Here is a 26,427-nt window from a genome sequence, read left to right as displayed (position 1 = left end):
TCGATGTACGCGTTCTCTTAGCTTCAAGTTGACAGAACAGCATTTAATATCCGGTGATGATAAATAAGCGTAGCGAACCGAGCCTTAAGCGAAATGTCCAAGAGACGAGATGCGTCATATCCGAGAATAAAAGATAATAATATGAATAATTTCAGGACATCTTTTCCACGTGTGTTTAAAGAAAAATTAAATATAGTAAACATGATATTAAAATATGCAAAAAAAAACGCCTTATACAAAAAATTATGAACACTTTAATTATATTTCAAATTTCTTATTAAGTAATCCAAGTGATCATGAAATGAATGGAAGGTATATTTTTAACAATAATTTATCAGCATATTTTAGCAATAATTTATTTTATATTTTTCTAATAATGTACCGCTTTGGTTGTATATTACATTTTATAAGATTTTATAATAATGGCTTTTTCGTTCAAACTAAATTTCAATTATTAATCTTAAATATTTAAGCGGATTTTAATGATAAGTTACTTCATGTTTCATAACGTAGCAAAGTCCATGACGTTGGTAATCTATCTCGTTTCGTTTAATAGCAACATTATCCATTCTTCATTTTGAATTTATATACGGTCGCGAAATGACAGTATAGCAATGCAAAATAACAGGTTGGTTGGTGCAATCCAGTTGAACACTATCTCTTTCATTCGCGCTTTCGTATCTACGCGTATACATCTATCTGTCCACACAATCGCATGAGTGCTTGCATGCCTTGATCATCGAATAAAGAGAGAACGAAGAAACGAACGAGAGCGAAAGGAAGCGAACGTCCATTTTTCACGGGCATATAAATGCGAGTTATTAATACGCTGGTATTGTACGGCACAGAGAAGGTAATTAGTGGCCAGTTCATCAGTCACTCGGCCAGATCCCCCGATGGTCGAGGGAAAGAAGATCTTGCTCGGACCTAAGCGAGAGAAGCCTAAGTTCTCATCCTCTTCTCGAGGTTGTAAGAAAGATTAGACAGCTAATGAAACCATGGTTGGTACGAGAAGAATAGAGCGGACCAAACACGATGAACGGAAAAGAGAGAAGACGATGTCAGAATAATGCGAAATGAAAGAAGAGAAGTAATAAGAGAGAGAGAGAGAGAGAGAGAGAGAGAGAGAGAGAGAGAGATTATTCTCTTGGTTCCAATTAACATGAGTATTTTGTGCCTTAATGTTTCAAATTTTTAATTAGGCATATCAGCGATTGATCTCTTGAATCAAAGAGAATGGCTAAAGATAAAGTATGAACAAATTAAAGCATGATATATGTATCTATATGCAAAAGAATTTGAAATAAACATTTATTCAAACTGAGTTAAAGAAAATAAAAAATTAAAAACACATATCGTTTCCAGAGAAAATATAAAAAAAAATCTGAGAAACGCAGTAAGTCTCATTTATCTTTATCTGTTCTTTAAATCTCGATTATCACAATTAAATTTAAAAATTAAAACTTAGTCTCCGAGCTGTTCTAGATTTAAAAAAATAATAATTTTGCAAATTTTCAAATCGTCTTCAGATTCGAAACTCTGTTAGATAAACAGTGTAGCGGATCTGGATAAGCAATGTATCACGATAAGCATCTCATCTTGATAAGCAATACGTATCTATCTGCGCAAGGGTGATATTAATGGCAGCTGCGTTGGGAGTAAGCGCTCGCGTCAGTAACTACCATGGGAAGTTCAGGTCCAGGTCGACGTATTAGCTAATGTGTCGTCGCGATTACTGCACCTGGAGTTAGTTTGCCAGTCGCGCAATTGGCGGCGTGTCGCATCCACACGCGTGTCCGGGCACGGCCGCGCACGCGTTGATACTCACATGCACGTATCGCCCCGAAGACAGGAAGCGTAGAGCGTTGATTGGCTGTCCGGAGGCGGTTGGAGCCGACTGCGTGACCTCTGACCCCACCCTCGTGGGGCGCGCGCACGTCTCCAACCCCAAGGAAGTAATTACCTTGCCACCCGCGCTCGATAACCGACGCTATCGGATGCTCCGTTCTGACGGCCGGGTGACGCGGCCGGATCGCCCGGGTGTTCACGAGCACGCGCCCTCGACGATATATATGTATATAGATAATACCAAAATCGAAGATTTTTTTAAACACGGTTAAATATGGAATGAACGATAATAAATTGTAAAATATCAGAGAATAATTATCAGAGAATAGAGCAATAAAATAATTAAAAAGCAATAAAGAAAAACAAAATTGATGGCCTAGAATGCAATAACGAAAGTAATCGATCGAAGTTTTAAAACTATGCCGCGTAGGAAAAATTTAATCAATTAGTTGGAAATTATTTACTTATTATATTAAATTAAGCCACAATCTTTCATTCAACATGACGTAAAGTTACCTCTGTTGGTGCAATCTAACTTTCTTACAGTCTTTAACGGACAAAATTAACGATGCTTCTACCTTGACAGAGATGAGATAATGGAATGGTGGCGAATACATCCTTTGATGTGTGTAAATAAATACGCGCTCGTTAATACGTAAATAATCGCGAGTCTCGTATAATCGATCCTTTCATCTCCACGTTAACATTATTATAGCCTGCCAACGCTCATTTAGAATAAGTTCTTCATTAATGAACATTGATTAAACAGAACTTCACTCTGAAAATAACTTCAAAAATAAGAAATGTTGATTCAGAATAAAAATCCAAAAGATCAAGATTCACATTATTTTGTATTTAGTTAATATAAATTACTCTATCGTTTATATATGCTAATATATCTATTTTTAATATTTTAATAAAACCTTTAAAAATATAAAATATATAATTGCTTATTATTTTATACAAGTGCATCCAATATTATCATAAATAGTATTATCAGTTAACATATAATTAGTCTTTACTAAGCGGCAACTACTAATTAAACATGGTATTACAAATATGTACAATAATATCCTATTGCGATTTACTCGAGACTACTCTGTATTTGATTGTTTGATCAAAATGAATCAATGCACGTAATAGGGGTGGCTTTGACTGATGCAAGTGATTTCGCCGACAAGAGTGACAGAGGTAGTTTTCGCGGCGCAAAGTGCAAGAGAATCGCGCATAAGGTCACGCCGCGGGGTTACACCAAATAGATTCCTATTGGCAGGCCAATGCCAAGCAAGAATCGTGATTGGTCGAAGGTCGTGGGTCGCCTCACCTATCCCAATCCAACGTGACCTCCCACGCGAACTCGCGAGATAGTAACCGCCACCCTTCTCTAGACTTGGCATTGGGGGTTGCCCTGGCTCGCGCATTCCAGGACATCAAGCCAATTGTGCAAAAATTCAGCCAAACATGTGAAACAAGAATTCAGCTTGGTATATCTGAATAGTAAAAAGATTAACCACATGTTAATTATGCAATGCAATGTTATTACATTAAGTGCTTCTCCTAGGAAATCAAATTTTCTTCGAAAAAAAGAGCATTTCTGTATTAAAAAAATAATATTTAATAATAGTTTTAAAATATAGTTTCAAATAGTTTATATATCTTACATAAATTACATAAATTAATTCTCCAACTTTCTAACTCTCAATTACCATTTACAATTATCAAACTCTTACGTCTCAACTTTTAATTAAAATTTATACTACTTGGAGAATCAGTAAAATTAAAAGATAACAAGGGACAAATATCTACTATATGTTTTTCTTGTTTCTAATTTATCTCTTTAATAATCTACTCGAGAATCGAGTGATATATCCCTGTCTCGCGATATAGTTGCACACATTCGAGACAGGAAGGTAGAAAAGAAGGATGGACTAAAATGAGCGTAAAGTCATAATGCCATTCATCAGACAGAGGACAACCAGCAAACCGCGGCAATTAACTTCCACCGAGGGCTTTTTTATCATACCGCAGTATTATTAGACAAACGGTCAACCCTCGACGAACACGAGGGTGAAAATGTCGTGTCGCACAGATGCGGTAATCCAAATTTAGTGCGATATAAATACAGCAGATTAGAGCGACTGTACTATTTTTTTTATTGTGTCCATGATCCATGACATGAGAGACGAAAAAAGGTACAACTGTAACGAAGCATAAAGAGATAATCGCATTTCACTTTCATTATCATAAATAATCACAATTGAAAAAAGTACAGATCTCATTAAAAATCGAATTTTAATTTAAAATTAAAATTTCAAATTAAAATTTACCAAAAGTTTAATTTTATTATAAAATATTGGATCTAAATTAATCAAATTATCAAGAAGCGATAATTCAAGATGTTACACAAAATATATCAATAAAAGAAAAAGACCAAATAAAAGTCAATATTGTAAATAATATGTAATGTAATATTTTATTTTATGATATATCTTTCTTAATTCAACGAATTACACATTATTTGTCGGACTGAAACATAGTTATAAACTAAAACTGAGATCCTAATTTATAATTATTGATTAATAATCGATTTTAATATCCCTAATATTAATAAGCATCTTAAAATATTTTATATAATAAATATTATATATAATAAAATATTTTATACAAAAAATTGTAATTTTATATATAAAAGTTGACATTAATATAATAAATAATTAAGGAAGAATAAATAAGAATCAGGTATAAAAAAATGCATGTAACGTTATGATATATAACCTACAAGATTCTTTAAAATTATGCCTTTTACCGCGCATTGTGTAATTAATATTCAATAATTACCACGAGGGATCACGTAATGTCAAATTTTTCATTGGCATATACAACAATCAATATCCTTCGCGGCTTGCGTTATTCGAACCGTGTAATTAAATCTGAAGCGTGGAGGCTAATTACAATGGCCCTTCGTAAATACGTCGCTCATTACGATTTAGTAATTGTTCCGGCGCGTAATAACGCCGTATCTGTACAGTATTATTATTCGGTAGGGTGTTATTGCCTGAAACGCGTATAACGTAATTACTCTAACGCAATTAGGAGTACCGCACATTGGTCTGCTTCTTGTCTCTGAAAACGGACCATTCTCTCGACACAGAGATTGGATTAACGAATATTTTGGGCTAGGCGTCAAACCGAAAATCGATACTACTATCAACCGCAATTATTAAATTCCACGTATAAATAATAATTACTAATGAAAAGCGAATTAAAATATATAAAACTTTTTTAATAAAAAATACAACTTATAAAACTTTTCTATAAAATTTTTTCCCATATTTTCATACATTGTAAAAATAAATAATATTAACCGGAAATAAATTATTCTAAATTTATATTAAATTGCATTAATGCAATCTCTATGTCTATCTTGAATTTATCTTTGTATGCTGTGTATAATTTAATTCCATGTGAATTAAAACCATAATACAATATTATTTCTACATATTATTTCTACATATTACAAAATAAAAGAATTTTGTGAAATTGAGTTTTACTTTTATTATATCTGGAAAATCCAAAAAAGCATTAGCATATAACATGAGATATAATAAATAAAGAATAATATGTGTATAAAATATATAATTTTCTTTTCAAAAAGACATTTATTTATATCAATATTACAAATACATATATTGTTCTGTCTCTCTTCCTGCAGAAATAAAATAAATTAAACATCTATATTAATTCTATTATTAAACAAAAAAGTACATGTCTGAAAATCCGAATCCAGTTTTTGGAGATCTGCACAATTACAAGAACTATTGATATAAATAACTTTACCTGTTTATCATATTTAAAACACATTAATTATATACACATTGTTCATTGCACTGCACAAAGAAAAATAATAAGATTGAAAACAATTCATTTTGGAAATTATTAGTGATTAAAATAAGAAACAGAATACATATATTTTATTTCAAATTCCAAGATCAAAAATATTATTTTTCATTTTTTCAAGAAAAGTTAATTTAATTTTCTTAGTTCCTTTGTTTTTTCTCTTCTCTCTTCTTCGAAATCCTTTTCTTTATATTGTTTTATTTTTACATTTATTTAATTTTTGATAAATTTGACTTTGCAAATTAAAATATTATAAACAAATTATAAAATTTAAACGAGAACAATCAAAAAGAAGTAAATAAAAATAACCTGATTTTATCGCAGCAATTATATCTCACAAGATATTACATGCATATTATAAGAGTATATTACATGCATTCTACAAGGATAGATTTACGGATAATATATTAGATGACGATTATATGAGTATTCCTTTCAGTTTTAAGGTTTCTGGCTTTCTCGATGCTCGGGCGACTCATAACTGTTAGACCGCAAAACTGATACGAGAATACCACCGTTTCCGTTATTGCCAAAACGCAACCCTTCATAAAATATCGTAAGCACACGTGCACGTGAAAGAAAACCGCAAGATGAAACTACATGTATTAATTTCTTTATAAAGGAAATGTCGATCGGTATTATATAGAACATTCTGAAAATGCGTATTGTTCAAGTTATAAAGAAGAACGTTAGAAAAATGACAACTTTTGCAATATTAAAATATTAATTATTTTATATAGGCAACTAAACCTTATCATATTCTAATCAATAGAATATTTAATTTAGAAAGTCAAAAAAAGCTGGTGAAAAGCTGACATATATAAAATTAATTTCAAATTCGTCAAAAGACAATTCTGGAAAGATAGCAAAATTAAACGTTAATAAATAATTTCAAATACACAACTGGCACAGATGGATTCAGGAGAAGTCAAATTATAAATAACCGAATAAAAAATCGTGCAATAGATGCAATAGAATTATAAAATATTTAACAAATACAAATCTGTACTTGTATGATACTACAAAATTGTTCAGCTTACAAAAAACTAGATATTTCAATAAAACGTACAAGTTATGAATGTTATTATATGACTGCGATTGAAAATTTCTTACTAACAGATAACGAACAACGGAACCATTCGCAAGACAATCCAATTGGACAGACTCAAAAGCGAACAGCGACAGGCAAACACGGGCGATCGGTTATCGAAGCGATTAAATGTATATACCGTCGTGTCTGTCTCTCTATCCCGGCCGTGCAAATATGTGCGGGCAAACTCGGAAGCCGTGCTTCCAACAAGGAAACATCAACTATGTCGACGTGGCCCGCGTGGTGAACGTTCGTATTGCACACCGTGCTCTCGTGGGAAATGCCGTCGATTATATTTGCACCATGGACGCGCAAGGTACGCCGGAGTTTTGGGACGAATGGGGATGGTGGGTCCGTCGTCCTCCTGCCGAACCTGCTGTTTGCACCGGCACTCTAATTAATTATCCGCCGTCTCCGATAATGTAATACGCAGCGTGAGGTGCGCTCCCACACTACGACTATCCGAGATTATGACTGTCGCGACTATCAAGAGTGGAAAACATTTTACAGACTGTGTAACTTCGTAATTCGTAATGAGCCTTGTTCCAAAGAAAATTTTTCGCAACCTTACATTTGCAAATGATGAAAAATATTGTTTTAAAAAGTAATCTCAAATCTAAATACATCAATATCTAAAAGTGAAAATACAAGAATGTGTGTGTGTGTGTGTATGTGTGTATGTGTGTGTGTGTGTGTGTGGGGGGGGGTTAATTAATCAATAGTATACAAATTGTTCATCGATAAATAAAATTATAGTATACTAGATTTTTTTTCTTCAAATATCTGTAAATTTAATATTTCTTCAAACAGAATATTTGATTAATTAATAAAGATATTTAAATATTTAAAAGTAAAAATTCCATATACACTAAATATGATAAAATATATTTTTCAATCAATTAACAGATTTGTTAGGAAAACTTGGCAGCTGAAGTTTTAAATTTATTGCTGCTGAAAAGACAAAATCGAAAGAAATAAAGTTTATTTGACAACTTCTTGTCGTTCTTATTTTCCAACGATAAATGGAACGTGCAAATGAAACGTATGAAAGTTTATATGTTGACGCTCAATCACCGAATGAACAAATACTCCTGAGTAACACGGGAAGTTAATAAAAGAAGTCACGCTGTTCCATTATCAAAGTTAAGAGTTCATAGTCAATCGCTCAAGTATAAATGGATGCAAGCCCTCGCAAAGTCATTCTTATTATGTCAACAGATCAAAGCAGTCATTTATTAAAGGGAGCAATTATTAAATAACAATTTCACTATTTTTCCTTTGTTTCTAACTTTAAATAATACACTTTCCATATAAAATGGAAAATTTTCGGAACTTTGACTCTCATTTTTATTTACTTGACTCTCGTTTTCAAGGGCATCTATATATTATAATCAATTATTCATTGGATATTATATATACGTCTAACATATATGATTAATTTTTTAAATCAATTTATTATCAACCAAAGTGACTTTGAATTCGCAAAGTCTAACGACGTATATACTCAATAGTTTACTCGGGCATAAAACTAAAGAACTTCTAGAATGAATGGGATGAATATAGATTTGAAGTACGCACTTGGTAATATAGAAGGCTAATAGAAGAAGTCACGCAGTGCTATTGTTAATGGATAATGCTGCAGATGGCTAAAATGATTTCTATCGCACTATACTCGCCGTTCAGTGCTGGTGCACGAAGCCACTTAACACTCTTTTGTACGCTGACTGATATCAGCGTGAATTGCCGATTGATAGCGAATGTGTTTTCTTGCAAAGAACATCGATAGTACTTAATTATATATTGAAGACCGGATCCAATATATCAGAAAGTGCATTATAAATATCTGAAGTGATAAAATATTCCACGTATCCATTATCGGTAAAACATAGAATTCAAATAATGCAGAAGACAGCTAAGTATTTCATAAAATGTATGCGATAATTTTTATCTTAAAAAAAATTATAATTACTTTAATATGCCCAAAATATTTTTTTTAATAAATTTTTTTAATAAATAATACATGTAACTTTTTACTATTTAAATATGTAGGTTAACAGTTCTTACTGTTTTTTATATTCATTTTATATTACGCAGAAATAATAATTTTATATTACGTAAAAATAAATATTTCTTGATTTACAATATACATTTTAAAGTTACTTTGTCAATATATATATTACATTAAGTATTATTATATATAAGAGCTATTCTCACATATTAGTTAATATGTTAGAGCATTCTATGAAATTACATAATGATAAATAGCATGCACAAAAGTAGGAAACATGCGAAGAGTCTTTATTATTTCAATAATTCTACAGAGATATTTCCTCCATCGTATTTTTCATAAAATTATAAAAAAATCATATATATTTTATATATAAAAGTACATTTTCTTATTTAAGATTAAATTTTATTTCTTTAATATTCTTTTTAAAGATATTTTTAATGTTAGCAATGAACATTCATACTATGAATCTCTTACTTTTTGTAATTATAAAATTAAAACTTCATTTTTAACATACCTTTAATATAAGTTCAAAGATAAAGAGGACTTATAGTAAAATGTGATCTCAAATTCCTTTATATGCTTAACTACCTATAACAAAATAAGTCACAATCAATTATAAATAATAATATTAATGAAAATACATATCTGTGAATTGAAAGAGAAAGAAAGGAAAAAAAAAGAAATATACAAGTATTTTATAACCTACATACTTTTCATTATAAAGATATACAATCATAGCGATGCTTTCTATAACGTTGAACACCAGACTGTTTTTAAATACTTATGACAGACTTCACAAATATTAAATAATGGGTATTATATAATTTCCGTGGAAAATAAGTCTCGAGGATCGATAGATGTGCTTTTTTATGCAATAATTCAGATCAGAATAAAACTTTATTGCTTATATAAAATATATCATTATTGTTCTGGTAAGATATCAACAAATATGAATATGTTAAAATTCACCAGTCACTTCAAAAATATCTCTATTATTTTGAGCCACTTTATGCATCAACAATAACATACTTATACATATTTATACAAATTCTATTTATAACATTTAGGAATGATTTTTATAATTGATTGCCAAGTAAAAAATAAAATTCTTCACGTAATACTCGTCACAGAAGATTACGAGATGTATTTGTTACTAAAATATCTAGAATTTATTTACAATGAATCATAACTTTAATAGCTCCTCCCGCTCCAGTTCTAGTGGTTTCGAATGCTTGTTTAATCTCCTCCATTTTGTAATTATGAGTGATCAACGGCTTCACGTTTATTCTGCCAGATGCGATGAGAGCCAATGCATCACTATAGCTAAGAATAAAAAAAACACATAAAATAAACTTTTATTAAATATAGCGTTTAGATAATTCATACAAATCTGAAAATTATGTAAGAATATAGAATCACAGAGCGTAATTTTGTCAGAATTATAGCTATTTTTCATAATACTTTAATACTTTAATAGTTTAAGTTTAATATGGTAATATTTTATTTGTTTAATTTGGCATTGAGTCGTCAATATTATTATTTTTCCTGTTTAACATGCGACTATTAATTAATTGAAACTTACTCATTTACATATCGGAAAACACCTCGGATGTCGACTTCTCTGACCAAAGCATTTATTAACGGAACTTGCACCTCTGGAGGACCCATTCCAACTAATACTACAACTCCACCAGATTTTGTCGCCTGATGTAATATATATAGATGCAGTTTACAATATTTTAAAAATACGTACTATTTTATTTTTTTTATTAAATTCTTGAATTAATGAGAAGATTAATGCGAAACAAATTTCATTTGAAATTTTCATTTTCGTAAAAATAAAATCAATTATTTTTATATCTTCAAAGATTATCTTCATATGATATGATAATAATTTTTTAGATATACAGCCGATTTATCTTAAATAAAAAATATATTTTGACTTACAAGAATTGCTAAACGAATCGAAGCTTGTGCACCGGAAGCGTCTATCGTCTTGTTAGGTTCATCCCCAAAAATTGCATGAATGTCAGCCACCATATCCTTCTCCGATCTATCCTTTTGCACCAAATATGTGTCGTCGGCGCCAAGTTTCTTCGCTATATTTAGTTTACATTCCATAATATCTATAAACATAAATCGCGCCTACTTACATCTCATTTACAAGTTCTATAGGCTTGCATTTAGAATTCTTCGAAGAAGGAATTGTGCTACTTGTAAAACACATTGTGCTATGCTACAAAGAAGACGGACATATGTATTAAGGAAAAAATGACTACTTTAAAAAGGTAGTTCTAGTGCTTTTAATACGCAATTCGAATTTGCAATAGAAAAATGACACACGATATATTGTGACTGCATGACCTCGAGAATACATGTTCTTGTTCCACAAGTAGCATCTAAATGTCATGCTAAATGCAGTCTCGGCAGCGTATCTTGCGATCAATTGCAACACCGTTATTATTCCATATTTCGCAATATGGATGTTTTCTTCTCTTTTACAACTACGTAAATTGGAAATTACACAACTTGATAAACCATTTATCGCTTCACAAACAGCAATGTATCCGCGTTAAAAATTCTGTTATCGCGACGAATATAATCGCTGCAAGATTTTCCATAGAGCACCAATATATCGCTCTGTATCACAAGTTTTCTTTATTTTGATAAGAAATTTAAAATTCAATACTAAAGATACTGCAAACGTAAACATAAAGTAAAAACATAATAATTAAAATATAGAAAATTTAAGTATATGATTTAATGTCGATACTGCAGTTAGTTTCTAGAGATGATATATTTTTTTAATTTCATCCTTAAATATTATTTATCAATACATTTTCTCATGCTTTTTAATTATGTTATTTAAACGTAATAAAAAGCAAAGAAAATTGTTAAAATATGTATTTGAATACATTTATTTCAATATCTTTAAATTTTATCCTTTAAGTATATAAATATATACCCGTGATGACTACTTTGTTCGCGCCCATGGCTTTGGCTACTAGCAACGTCACCAAACCGATCGGTCCAGCTCCCAGAATTAATACTTTAGAATTGATACCGACCCCGCCCCGTTTGCAAGCGTGTACTCCTACTGACAATGGCTCTAAAAGCGCTCCTTCCTCTAAACTCACGTGATCGGGTAACCTGTTAAAAAAAATTATAAATACAAAAATTAATTTTCTTTTTATCTGTTTACATTATATCAAATTATCCTATTGTTTTTAGAAAACGTTACCTAATTGCATTTATATGACTATTTATTTTATGATAAAAAGATTAATTAGCTAAGCTCACTTGAAGCAGAAATCAGCTGCGTGTTTATAAAAGCGTCTTAAATTGCCGTGTACAGGCGGAGTTGCACAAAATACTATATCCTTGCACAGATTATAACGCCCCTCTTTGCAGAACACGCACATCTTGCAGGGTACACCAGGTTCGATGGCAACACGATCGCCGATCTATATTAAAAATAAAAAATGCGAATCATATATTTCATAGAACAAACTCTTCAATATATTAATTATATTAAATTCAGAAGAGGAAGCAGTTAAATAAATAAATAAATTTAATTAATTGATTAATAATATTAATTAATATAAATTATATAAAAATTTTATATAAAGTATAAACACCTTTAAGTTCTTGACATTATTTCCAAGCTTGATAACGGTACCAGAAGCCTCATGACCGACAATCATGGGTTTTTTCACTATGAAATCGCCGATTCTGCCATTAACAAAATAATGAATTTCCGATCCACAAATTCCTACGCATCCCATTTCCAAGAGTACTTCTAAAAAAATATAAATAACATAATTGACTTATGAAAATATGAAAAAATATTGTGTGCAAAAATATAGTTTCTTTTCTATTCGAATTCTATTCAAATTCCTTATCACAATGAACTTCTGATTTCAAAATAAACTTTTATTGTTTTTTTCTCATTTTTTGTAATAATAGTAAAATTTCTTTTGTCAAAAGATAAAAGCTATTTAAAACTCAAGATAAGTGCTCTTAAAACTAATTAAGATTCAAATATACGCGCGAGGATATAACAGCTTTAGATTGAAATTAATCTTCTTAATATATCACTATATATCTGGAACAGCATTGCATATCGCTTCGACAAGCGTCATCGCACATATTAATAGCACTCAATGTAAATTGATTCATACCAAAGTGTTATGCAATCGAACAAAATAAGTATCCTTCTTTAGTAATTCAAATATAGACTAGGCTTTTGTGTGATCTTTTTCTTTAATAAAATTAATGTTACTAACAAACCTTGACTAACTTACTAATATGTTTTATAAAAATAATATCATTATTATCAATTATATGTTTCCTAGTAATGTATTCCTTTTCTTCAAAAATATATTAATGAAATGTCTTTGCATGTATTTCTTATCATACTAATGAAAAAAGCTAATAAATATAAAAGCTGTCTTACCATTATCTCCAGGTTCCTCGATACTTGTATTTTCCTAAAGCAAAAAATTATCTAAATTTACGTCATGAGAAATATATTTATATAGCATGGTAAAAAGTATCATATGCAATAACAATAAAACAATAACAATAAAAATAAAATAAATAATATATAACAAATAAAATAAATATATAAAAATTTGGCATTCTATTAATATATAATAGAATTTTCAAATCATCGATATTGAATTCTTTAATAATTTAATATTGATTTAAAATGTATATTTTCTTTTATCTTGGTAAAATTATCCAACAAATCAAACCATATAAGAATTAATATATTAAAATAAATTCTATAAATTCTATTTTGCATATATTCAATATTTGATTTATTTTATTTTTATAAAATATGCCATTATGAGAGATTAAAGAAACATTATTAAAGGAAAAAAAATCAATTTAAAAATTAATTACAGTTAACTATGTATGGCAAATAAAGTGTGTTAAAAAAAGATGGAAATTAGAAATAATTTTTTAGTTTCAAACTTTACATTTACTTTTGTAGAATATAGATATCAAATAGTAAAAAGAGAAATGAAAATCTTGCTTAATGCGGATCGAACGATGTAAATTTAAAGGTCAATCCGTTATGAAGAACCACGTGCAATCGATTTGCAAGACGGTTGCAAGTCTTGTACGCGTAGTTAGAATCAACATGATTGTAAAAAATGATCCAGTTAAATCCAGATCTTAAAATGTGATCTAAAAGTGTCACTCATAATCTTATTATATTGCTTTAAATAAAGAATAAAAAGAATTGCTTATAACTTCTACCTTTTTAGATGTGCGGACTATAGAATTTAAAAAAAAAAGACTAGATATGATTTTCTTTCACTTACTATGCTACATTATTAATATATAGAAAATGACAAATTAAAAGAGAAATAAAAAGTTTACTTTTTTAAATTGTAAATTTTTTATTTTCAAAATATAAGGGTTTTTAAGAAAAATATGAAGAATTGTCATCATGCTTTTGCTTAACGTCATCTTTGTGCTTAATTAAAATAGAATTTAAAAAAAAAAGATATTAAAAGAAAAATTTAACTAATCCATCAATTTCTAATTTTCGAAATTCGATATTTCATCATAAAAAATCAAAGAAAAGTATAAATTGAAGTTGAATACAAATTTGTTAATTATTAAACAAATTCTTAATTTCTTTTTCTCTTTTCATCTTAAAATTTTTACAAAAACATATGTATATATATATTAAAAATATTTAAAACATTAAATTATATACAATTGTAATAAAAAAAAACATAATGAAGTACAGTACATTTAAATAATTTATGAATTAATTAAGTATATAAAAATATCAACTTACATAAATCACAATTAAACTAATTATTTGAAACAAATAAACAAGTATAATATCAATCTTAGTAATTCAAAGAGCAAATGTAAAAGATTAAATGTAAATATATAATTTAATATTACTTTAGAATTATTTCGATAATTATTATTACTGCGGTCAGTTAATATAAATAAAACAAATAAAAGAGGCATTGAAAAATTACTTAATCACTTTCATTACTTATAGAAAGATTGATAAAAAAAAGATTAATTTTTTTTAGACACAATTTTCCTGTATTAAATAAAATAATCGCGTACACAAAACTGCAGAAAAAAATGAAAAGAAAAATGTAAATTTAAAAAAATATTATTATAGGAGAGTTGTTTAAGAAAAATATTCTACAAATATTTTATACTTTATACCATGTAAAATATGGAATAGAACAAAACAAAAATTTATTTACTTCCCAACTAGAGTTAGAAAAGACTTTCGTTCATACATTAAATTACAAAAAAGAAAAAAACATACATACAATGTATAAAATCTTTGTAGCATATATAATTTAAAACATACCTTTTTAGATTATTCAAGCATAAGTAAATAATATAAAGTTATAAATTTAACTCAATATAATTAAGTAAAGATAAATATCACTATATATTTTTATAATATAACTTGTAATATTATAAAAATTATAACATAAATGCCAACCAAATATGTAAAACAGAGATAATTACACATTTTTTATTTTTATATCAATTAATAAAGTATAATTTATTAATACATTCTGAGAGTTTTGCTTGATCTTTTCATGGTCTGTTAAGCATGAATTAGGTCAAAAACGTTTAAACAAAACAAAATAATAAGAGTGATACATTCGATTCGAAACATGAGCAAGCGCAGCCGTAAAAATTCATCATGTTTCCGCATTGTGTACTAACCAGGCGTAAGTCATTGATGCCATACAGTACAGCGGTAAGATTGTCCTTGGCCATGATTTTCCTACAGAAATTCAAAACTGATAAGAGTCTTCAGCAGTGATTTGAGCCTGCGTCAAGTCGCTTTCGGATATTTCGATAAACACAGAACACGGACGGGACGGGACTCGGCGTTCAAGAGAGAATTCGCTGCTATATATACACGCGCCGCGATTATACGTATGTACTTGGAGCTATCACCGTGGCCTTATTATCGCTAGACCATTTTCTCCACCATCACCATCTTCACCACCACCAATACCATCAACGAACAGCTTTCATGGCTCGAATTTATTGAACAGTCCAACTTGTTCATACTTCGCAATCGCACTATCAACCATTGCGTAATACCGTCGCAGAAATACGCTACATTGTCGGAACCAAGTAAAATCGATTTATATCGTATATGCAATCCCACTTTTCCTTCCTGCTATTAATCGGTCTTATGTCCGTAGGTCACATGCACATCGTGAAGCAAAGTAATGTAATGTGTGAAAGTTGAGACAAAACAAATAGATAAAGCAAATATACCAGTTCTTTTATGGAGAAATTGTCCTTTTGTACTTATGCACTTAGATCTGTCGTTTCTTGGGATCGATAAATGTTTAAATTTTCTTCAGAGGAGACATCTAACATGTTACCTATATTTAGAAGAAATTTGTCACAAAATTTTTCTAATTGGCTCAACGTTTAAGAGAAGGGATTTTTAGAAGAGAAGGGAAGTTAGGCTTTCTCATTGGTAGAAATTAGAAGAGAAATTTAGGAAAGTCAGAAAATTTGAATCTGCGTGACATATGGTCTACAGATGTCACACTTTGAAAAAATCTGAACTTAATAAAAAGTTTGGAATCTGAGAATTTTAAGATGCATGAAAAAATTTAGAATCTGAAATTATGTTGGTTTAGAACAATCTATTAATTTAGTGTAACACGCAAAAAATTCATTATTAATATTCAATTATATTACGATTAATATTCAAAATGGAATTATTCATTAATAATACAAAGACATTATATATGTTTGGATCAAGTTTGCATATACATGTAATACAAATACTCCAGATATTCAGATATCAAAATGTAAGTAAATCAGTATATAATAAGCAAACTAATATTATTTCATTTTAGTTTACTTATATTTTGATATCTGAATATCTTGAGTATTTATTCTGAAATTATATAATAGTTGTTATGTAATTATAAATATTATTAAACTATACAATTAAAGCAAAATTAAAAAATAAATTAATGTTCAATTTTTGAGATAAAACTAAATCTAAATCTTTTTCTTTCTTGCTCTCTTTTGGCAATTTCCTAATTATGCATAGATATAAACGGTATATTTTTAATCCATCTTTCCTACAATAAGATAAGAGATATCTCAGTTCTAAAAACGCGTCTCTTGAATCTATCTTATCTTTACTAAAATTTCATAAGATCAGAATAATAAACAACGTAATATCCAAGATTGTTTGCATCGTGTTGTTACGCGACTTATATGTAACAACACAATACAATAAAAATGATGTATAAATAATGAAAATATAATATTAGAAAGAAATAATTATATTCATGCATACATGTATCATGTAACAAACTAATAACAAAAGTACTTCGTTAATTGTTATATATGCAATAAATGACTTACAACAAATAACTTTTGTACTTTATTCCCAACCCCATATTCCTGTCGATTCTTTAATTGTAGCCCTATTATCTCTTCGTATTCTCGTCACTGCACTCGCTTCTCCTTTCACAAGAATTCTCTTTGATTGATTCTTTTCACGTTTGTCAAGTGCTAATTTTGTTCGTCTTTTTATTACATCTGGTGCGATTGTAGCAGCTGTTGAAGTACTACGTATACTTCGTGTATCATCATAAGTATGCACTGTTTTGTTTTCTATATTTAATGATAAATCATGCGGCGTAAAGTCACTGTTCCTATGTTCCTTATTGATCATTACATCTTCCATTGTTATATTTTCTTTGCTTTGTTTATAATCATTTTCCATTTTACTTTGTTTCTCAGAACATATTTTATTAAAATGTTCATTATTTAATGCTGTTTCTCTTGTTGCAACATCAAATTTTTCTTTTGCAATTTCATCTTGAAGTCGCAAGTCATTCAATTGATATTGCAAATCTTCATCATCAACATTATCAATACAATCTTCATATAATTCGTCTTCATCATCCTTATTTTCTTTTTCTTCTTCTTTTTCTTCTTCATCTTCAAAATCAATTTCAGTTAAAAAAGTATTAAATTCTTTTTCTATTTGTCTTACAAAGCCACTAGCTTTGACTTCAGTATCTATACAATCTTCACGTCTAATATAGATAAAATATTAACTTGTTAGTTCAATAAAAATATAATAATGAACAGATATATATAATAATGAACAGATAATAAAAGAGAATTTTTTTTCTGTTACTTACAATACATCTTGAAAAGTTGGATATAGTTCACTCTCATATCCAAAACGTCTTTTAAAAAAATCACGAATACAATTCACATCTCTTTCAAAATAAGCTTCTGCATTCTCATGCTCTGTAGAAACCATCTGTGGAAAATCAATGATAACAGGCTTGCCATCCTCTTTAATCATTATGTTAAACTCATTAAAATCTCCATGTATAACACCATGATTTGCCAATTTAACAATCAAATCCATGAGCTCATCATACAATGCTTCCACATTGTTTACTTCATTTACATTACATCTGCAAAACAATATGTATAATTAAACAATATCCAAATAATTCGATTAATAATTAACAAGAATATAATTCACATACAGAGGTCCACCTTCAACCAGCTCCATAACAACACAATGCCTGTTAAAGTCAATTGGTTTTGGCACAGGGAAACCTCTATCCAAAAGTGCTTTCATATATGCAAACTCTCTGGTCGCCGAAATTCTTGACAAGTATAACCAAGATGCGGAATGCCTATGTTGATGATAATCCCTTTTTCCTTTAATATTTCGGAAGCACGTTCTACCTAGTCTATGTAATTTCAGGCAAAGTGGAATCTCTTCCTCATTGGCAACAATATAAATGTTAGATTCTTTCCCAACACCAATTTGATTACCAAAAGAACAGATCGTTGCCCTTTGAGTTAAAACTTTTAAAGCTAAGTAATCATAACCAGTGTTTGTCAAACGATAACCATCATCTAAAAATTTATTAAGATGTTATTAGATATGTTTTAAACCTATACTTAACAGAATTTATCCATATCTTATATGCCTTACATCGCTTGCCACGTTCATAACTAAGCAATCTATGCTTGCACAATTCTTTCAACAATTTATGAACTCCACCGTAACGTAGATTTGCTATTTGTGCAGCAAGTGTGGCAGGTACGAGTTCATGATTCTTCATACCCATTTCAATCTAAAATATAAAAAAACGAACAAATTATTATAATTTACACAAAGAAAAATAATATAACATATGTATTTCATAAATTTATTTAAGAACCTGTAAATTCATAAAAGAAGAGCATAGCTTTACAAATTATGTGTATAGGTTAAAAAATATATACCGCTGTTAAAACACGAAAATCTTCTGGGGTTAAATACCGCAGCATCTTAACGTCCAACTTTCCCATGTTTATTGAATTACAAATAAATGTATGGATAATTTATATAATGTAAAATCAGACGATTTTCACTCAAAAATATCGAATTTCACAATTCAATTCATTTGCCGTAATCACCACAAACATGGAATTAAACCAGAGGAAATAAAGTATCAAGTTAGGACCGTTGCACACAAAATGCATAGAATATGACAGCTACATATGCATAGTGTAAGACCATTTGGACCAATGAACTTCCAACGTGAAGTCGCCATATTGATTTATAATATGCTCATTGGTCCAGACAATCTTATATTGTATATGCAGCTATGACTGTGTTCTGATATTCACTGCCAGTACTGAAAATCTATAATATACGTGACCTGAATTATATATTTACAGGCAGTAAATATCGGAACGCAGTCTGTGTCATTTTGCGTGCGATTGCAATGCTCATATCAAATTAAAGAGATTGAAATTTGAAAAAAAATTGAAAGTTCATTAAATTTGAGATCTTATGTTTGACACACCGTCCATTCAATTTTAGTGCTAGGATAACCACGCAAAAAATCAACTGTTTGACAGACGTTCGAAAGAATCGATCGGTCACCCCTTCTTGTGATAGTTCGGGTGAGGAGTTCGGGCAAGGGCAGGTGAGGGCGTTCACAAAAAGGAGAGTGCAAATCAGTGGCGTCAATCACTGCTCGAACTTTCGAGCTCTCGATCATACGGTGGTGGTAAAGGAGGTAGTGGTAGTAGTGAGCTTAATGGTTGGTGGTATGTGTGCATCAAAATTATGAAAATTCGTTCGCGCGCCGATTCGACAAGTCGCTGAATCCACCTAATCGTCGTCGCGGGCAATGAGCAGAGTTCACGGCGCGTTCACAATCATTACGCACGTCTGAAAATTCATCAGGTACATAAATACATTTGTTGCTTCACGCATTCCTCGCGTACGCGATACAAATACGATTGTTCAGTCGACATTGGACAAGAGGTCCATTTATAACCCTATTCGAGTATTCACGCGGCCGTTTAAAGCCAACGATCGCCTGATATGTCGAACGTATCGCCGTTTGCTCGCAAATCATTTGTTTGCGAGTTTGCGATAAAAGTGATTTCGATAAGATTATACGCAAACAAAGTCGCGTTATCGCGCCGACATAGGTTGGACAAGGACGCGTTCGCGGCCCGACCGCGTTCATCCGTTCGCGGAAGCTGATAAAATTCCATAAAGATTCGAAACGGAAATTGTAACGCTCGCACAATTGCAATAATGCAGTAGCAGTGACATTTGAACCTCGCGATCGGAGTTTTAAGTCATGATTACGAGGAAAAGTTTCCGTGTTTATCCGTATTTATTATATGAAAACTCAGTGTTTCTTCACGCGCGTCACGCTTCAATTATTAGCTCGCTATCTCTCCAGAGAATTCTGAGTCATCGCATGTAAACTAATTTTAATTTTATAATTCCTTGAGTCACGAGTTTCTGTTCAATTGATCCGATTGTGACATATACGTAGCGTATGTAGGCGAGGTTGATTAGCTGTATTTTATATATATATATATATATATATATATCGATACATATACGCGCGAATTATGTGATAGAATTGAAGGCCAGATTGATCTTTACTGTGTAATTCGAAAATAGTTATTCTCGTAACTCATATCGTAATTTCACATCGCGAATGCTGCAGTCGCGTTTTAGATTAAAAAAAAATATATAATATCTAAAATTGCTTGGCATTTGTGTAACAAATAATATTTATATTAAACAAGTGAACTGTCTACAAGTGAAGTGTGCTTCTAATTATTTTTATTTATAAATTAAATATATTCTAAACTTGTAACATTGCTTATTAAATATATATTATAATTTGCAGGAATAATGTTGAACAGTATAACAAAACATATTTTGCACTGCTGCTTATTGCTTGTGGTCATATTAATATTTGAATTTGTATCTGGTGGGCTTCGATGGAACACAGATAAGAAAGAAGAAATCGATCCATGGACAAGATATGGCGTTATTGGTGCAATTACTTTGTACCTATTACGTACAGTGACGTTTCTTTCCTTGCCTCAAGTTCTCTTCAATTTTATAGGATTAACGATATATAATGCATTCCCTGATAAAGTAGTCTTGAAAGGCTCCCCCTTGCTTGCGCCATTTATTTGTATAAGGATAGTAACTCGTGGGGATTATCCACAATTAGTAAAAACAAATGTGAAGAGAAACTTAAATAAATGCATAGAGGCTGGTTTGGAGAACTTCCAAATAGAGGTAGTAAGCGACAAGCCAATAGGTTTAACTCCGCATCGCAGAGTGCGAGAGGTAGTTGTCCCTCCAAATTATCGCACAAGTAGTGGTGCCTTATTTAAGGCTCGTGCTTTACAATACTGCCTTGAGAGCTCAGTTAATGAATTGGCTGACCATGACTGGATCGTCCATCTTGATGAAGAGACTCTGATGACTGAGAATTCCGTTCGTGGCATATTGAACTTTGTACTGGATGGCAAACATCAGTTTGGTCAGGGATTAATAACTTATGCTAATGAAGATGTTGTTAACTGGATTACGACCTTGGCTGATAGTTTCAGAGTAGCAGATGATATGGGGAAACTAAGGTTACAATTCACCATGTTTCATAAACCATTTTTTAGTATGAAAGGATCTTACGTTGTCACACAGGTAATTATTGATATCTAATTTAATTTAATCTAATTTCTGATTATAGAAAATTTATTTAAATTTGAGATACTCAAAGAATATATATTTCTATATACATATATTGATTTTATATTGATTTTATCTTTATTATATGCAATAATTTATATATATATATATATATAAATATATTTATACCAAAATTTATTTTTTGTTATTTTATGTAATTATAATATTGTTTTTATGCATATTATAGATGGGAGCAGAAAAACAAGTTTCATTTAATAATGGATTGGATGGATCTGTCGCAGAAGATTGTTTTTTTGCAATGAAGGCATTTTCCCAGGGATATACGTTTAATTTTGTGGACGGCGAAATGTGGGAAAAATCACCGTTTTCTCTGTGGGATTTTGTACAACAGAGAAAAAGATGGTTACAAGGTATCTTACTTGTTGTGCATTCCAAAGCGATTCCATTGAGAAAGAAATTGTTACTGGGTATTTCGTGTTACTCGTGGGTGACAATGCCTCTTTCTACTTCTAACATTATTCTGGCCGGATTATGTCCGATTAATTGTCCACCATTCATTGACTTTCTTTGCGCATTTATTGGCGCGGTAAATATCTACATGTATGTGTTCGGAGTAGTTAAATCATTCTCCTTATATCGTTTCGGTGTTGCCCGATTTATGCTGTGTATATGTGGTGCATTATCCACTATTCCGTTTAATATAATCATTGAAAATGTAGCCGTGATATGGGGTTTGTTTGGTAAGAAGCACAAGTTTTATGTTGTTAATAAAGAATATAGACCGCCAGTGACTGTATGATGCGTCATCAATTTAGAGCTATTATCTAACTGGTATGTACTTAGCAACAATGTAATGTTTCCATTGTGCATGCGCATAATTAGTACCTGTAAATTTACATAGGAAAACATTGTCACAAACGGAATATTTATATAACTAGTATTACATAGGAATTATAAAATTCTCCAAATAAGTCCATTGATTAATTTCAAGCATAAAATGAAAAATGAAATATTTAGCAATAGACGCAGTATTAGAAATATATTCTACATTGATATTAAAGTATTGCCAAATTTGCGGAAAGTATTAGTTTGACAAAAATATTGTATATTTATGCCAATATCATACTCTTATAGTGCAAATTATACATGTCATATATATATATATACATACACATACTTTGATCTCATGTAAATGTTCATATAAAGATTTAGAAAGAGAAAGAATGAGAGAATGTGAGAAAAGGAAGAAAACATTCATTAAGTTATCACATTACATATCATTTTCAGTTCCTTCATACTGATTCTTATCTCATATTCAGACGTATTGTAATTTTTGCCATATTCTTTTCTTAATATCATCTTCACAAAATGTTATGCACATTGGTAACAATTTCATATTAATGATATCTAATATGTCTATTTTTAATTAAAGATTTATTTACTTTTTTATAATAGCAATAAGTCATTTGTATCCATTAATTTGGAAAACTGTGATAAATTTTACTTTTCTATACATTCATATTTACAATATAAATATATATATAAATTTTGTTTTATATATATATATATATATATATATATATAAAATTTTATTAAATTATATACACAACAAGTTTAAGAAACTATACGTGTAAAATAAGGTAAACTACAGAATATTTTCATTGCTTTGATTGAAATATACATATGCAATAATCTTGCATTTTTGCATATTTTTAATTAATGATAAAACGTAATAATTTAACATCAATATATATTCATTTATTATTTATTTGTACTTAATAAAATAAATTTAATTATTGTAACAAGACATGAAACTTAAAAGCTAAAATATATATATATATATATATATATATGTATTATATACTTCTTTTTGAAATTGAAAATTAAAAAGTCAGTTTTCAAATCATATATCAATTAATTAATGTTTTAGAAATGATGAACAAATTATATGTATGTGGAAAAGTTAAAATTTCTATAGAAGTAAAATAATTATTAAAATTCAAATTAATTTTATTAAATTTATAAAATTAAATATCAAATATTAGATTGTGTATTATTACAATTTCTAGTTATATTTAAAAAAAAAATGATTCTAATATTAAGTTTTTTTTTATAATGTGATTTTGTTATGCACTGCATAATATTTTACTTATCAAATTGCATAATAAAATAATTTATATAAAGATATATAAAATATTTGAATATATGAATTATATTATTTTTTCATTATTGTATTTTAATGAAGAGCTTTTTGCATCATTTTTGCATCATTTTTGCATCATTTTTTTGTATCAACATTCATAACCAATTTTTTTAAGTAGGTTTTTTTAAATGACTTTAAACTTACTAAACACACTTTCCTAAGCTTTACTTTAATATAAATTACATGTTTGTTTTTAGAATTTGATAAATATCTTACAATTTATGACAAAAATAATGATACGGAATGATTTTAGGAAACATAATAAAGCAATACATTTAGCAAGACTTATTATATCTAGTCAAGAAGATATAAAGAATATTAAAAAACACAACAAATTTCTGTCATAATGTACGTATAAATAATTAATATAAACGTTTATTAGCACTTATTAGTATGGTGAGATATTATTTCTAAATATCTTGTGTTCAAGTAAAGAAAAAAAAAATTTATTTATGCAGATATTTCCGCTAAGAGCGAGAATATTGTCACTTTTTAATAATTAAATTTTACACGTATAAAATAATTTTATAGATTTTATAATTAGTGAAGTTTAAATTTCTGTGTTCAATGCTTAAAGATGTTTATACTGATGCAGAATAAATATTACAGTATTGAGGATCTTATAAAATATATAACTTATGAATTATATAACTTTGTTACATACATTTTCTGATATTTGTTGCTACATATTCATTATTTCATAATGTAATAATTACCATTATATATGTATATTACATAATCATGAACAAACACATTTATATACTAGTCTCGTATCTCAGCCATTTATTTCATTATTTCAATAGGAATATCAGTTTATAAACGGAGCATAATAAATATAAATGTACATAAAAGTAAAAATCTCGGGAAACAAATATACTCAAAATTTTTCAAACTCATTTAAATAGATCTATTTTTTGCCATCAATATTACCTTTTTTTTTTTGCATATGCTACTACAAAACATGCATGATAAGAAATTGTATTAAGATTTTACAATATACTTGCAAAATATTCTTGGAATTGGTTAAAAACATTTTATTTGAATTTTGTTTTTCGATGAAAAATTTATATTGTTTTATACAGTGATTATAAGTTTAAGTATTTAAAAAATATTAATTAAATGTAGATCAAATTGGACGAGACAACATGTTCTTTTATAATGCGAAGAATACTAAGAACAATTTGCATAATATAAACAACTTAGTATAATACTTTATAATCTTGATTTTTATCAGATGTGTGTATGTGTGTATGATTTTATTTTTGTCACACATACACACAGACATACATATATTAGATAATATGCATTTTAAGAAAGAACAGTGTGAACAAATTATATTACACAAAATTTCTCATATCACGTAGGATATTATATTAATAATTAGATATTATAAAGTAGGATATTATAAAGTAATTTGCGGTTAACAAGAATATGATCCCTGTGAAATTCTGAATTGTTATGATTTTAATTGTAAGAATATATCTAAAAAAATCTTAATACAGGATATTAAAAATAAAATGATATTTGAAAATAAAAATTACTTCGCAATAGATGTCTTAATTTTTTTCTCCCAGTCTAATAAAAATTTCCTTTATAATATTCTTCATTATTCATTGAATCAAAGTCATCTCGGTGTGTATTGACCGCGGAATATTTATAATTTATTGAAAGAAATTTTAATTTTCTATGAATTTTTTTGCACTTTATTAATGTAGTCTGGACAATGTTTTTGAAAAAAGAGATTGTGCAACAGAATATCTCTATTAAATGTTATTATTAAATTTTATATTATTAAAAATCTTATAATATATAATAATATATATAAAATATAATAATATATAATAATTATAATAATAATAGGATTTTTTAACATATTTCATGATGTGCTAACATATATAACATATTATATAACATGTAATATATTATTTATTGTGTATATTATATTTTTTTATATATTGTACAATGAGCTTATTAATTATTTCTAATTATGCAAATAAAATATTTTTAACATTTTAAAAATTAAAATCATATTAAAATGTAAACAACAACACCTAAACGAATAAATTTAGTTCTAAATTTTTATTTTTATCATAAATTTGGTTTATACACGTACAATAATATGACGAACGCGTATGCGTATATACATAACAACAATATATACAGATTACTTATTTAAATATTTATATCTATTTTAGTTTGAACGATGAGATAACGAGAACAATAGTTAGTAAAATAATATCATCATAATCAGATCTTTGCTTAATTTTCTGTTATATTACCGAATATAACATATTTCTTAAAATAATAAGTACTTTATAGCAATCTTTAAT

At 28.9% G+C, this 26,427-nt stretch overlaps 3 protein-coding genes across 6 annotated transcripts; 1 reads left to right on the top strand and 2 right to left on the bottom strand.

The window, feature by feature from the left end:
* Positions 1–9,539: 9,539 nt before the first annotated feature.
* Positions 9,540–15,715, bottom strand: LOC105431443 (sorbitol dehydrogenase). The gene is made up of 8 exons (XM_011645625.2): positions 15,576–15,715; positions 13,303–13,336; positions 12,485–12,645; positions 12,147–12,310; positions 11,812–11,996; positions 10,794–10,972; positions 10,429–10,550; positions 9,540–10,169 (listed from the first exon to the last, which is right to left on the bottom strand). Exons 1-8 carry the CDS (start codon positions 15,627–15,629, stop codon positions 10,016–10,018), a joined length of 1,053 nt encoding a protein of 350 aa, XP_011643927.2. The 5' UTR covers positions 15,630–15,715; the 3' UTR covers positions 9,540–10,015.
* On the bottom strand, positions 15,575–19,382 carry RIOK2 (RIO kinase 2). 2 transcript variants are annotated; one of them, XM_011645627.2, is made up of 6 exons: positions 19,158–19,382; positions 18,865–19,006; positions 18,407–18,785; positions 18,047–18,331; positions 17,259–17,938; positions 15,575–16,252 (listed from the first exon to the last, which is right to left on the bottom strand). In XM_011645627.2, the coding sequence occupies exons 1-5, from the start codon at positions 19,221–19,223 to the stop codon at positions 17,278–17,280; spliced, it is 1,533 nt and encodes a 510-aa protein (XP_011643929.2). In that variant the 5' UTR covers positions 19,224–19,382; the 3' UTR covers positions 15,575–16,252; positions 17,259–17,277. The 2 variants fall into 2 exon arrangements, with proteins under 2 accessions (XP_011643929.2, XP_011643928.2); XM_011645626.2 differs by having other exon boundaries at positions 15,575–17,938.
* Positions 19,383–19,653: 271 nt separating this feature from the next.
* egh (beta-1,4-mannosyltransferase egh) lies at positions 19,654–25,647 on the top strand. Of its 3 annotated transcripts, none has more exons than XM_089082975.1 (3): positions 19,654–20,109; positions 21,080–21,888; positions 22,121–25,647. In XM_089082975.1, exons 2-3 carry the CDS (start codon positions 21,085–21,087, stop codon positions 22,691–22,693), a joined length of 1,377 nt encoding a protein of 458 aa, XP_088939101.1. In that variant the 5' UTR covers positions 19,654–20,109; positions 21,080–21,084; the 3' UTR covers positions 22,694–25,647. The 3 variants fall into 3 exon arrangements, with proteins under 3 accessions (XP_088939101.1, XP_088939102.1, XP_088939103.1); XM_089082976.1 differs by lacking the exon at positions 19,654–20,109 and adding an exon at positions 20,158–20,989; XM_089082977.1 differs by lacking the exon at positions 19,654–20,109 and adding an exon at positions 20,158–20,994.
* The last annotated feature ends 780 nt before the right edge of the window (positions 25,648–26,427 follow it).

This window comes from Pogonomyrmex barbatus, unplaced genomic scaffold (assembly GCF_055798465.1).
Source record: "Pogonomyrmex barbatus isolate J1 unplaced genomic scaffold, ASM5579846v1 scaffold7, whole genome shotgun sequence".
NCBI classification, from domain to species: Eukaryota; Metazoa; Arthropoda; class Insecta; order Hymenoptera; family Formicidae; genus Pogonomyrmex; species Pogonomyrmex barbatus.
The sequence above is the reverse complement of the archived record's forward strand: the minus strand, read 5'-3'. Positions and strand labels throughout refer to the sequence as shown.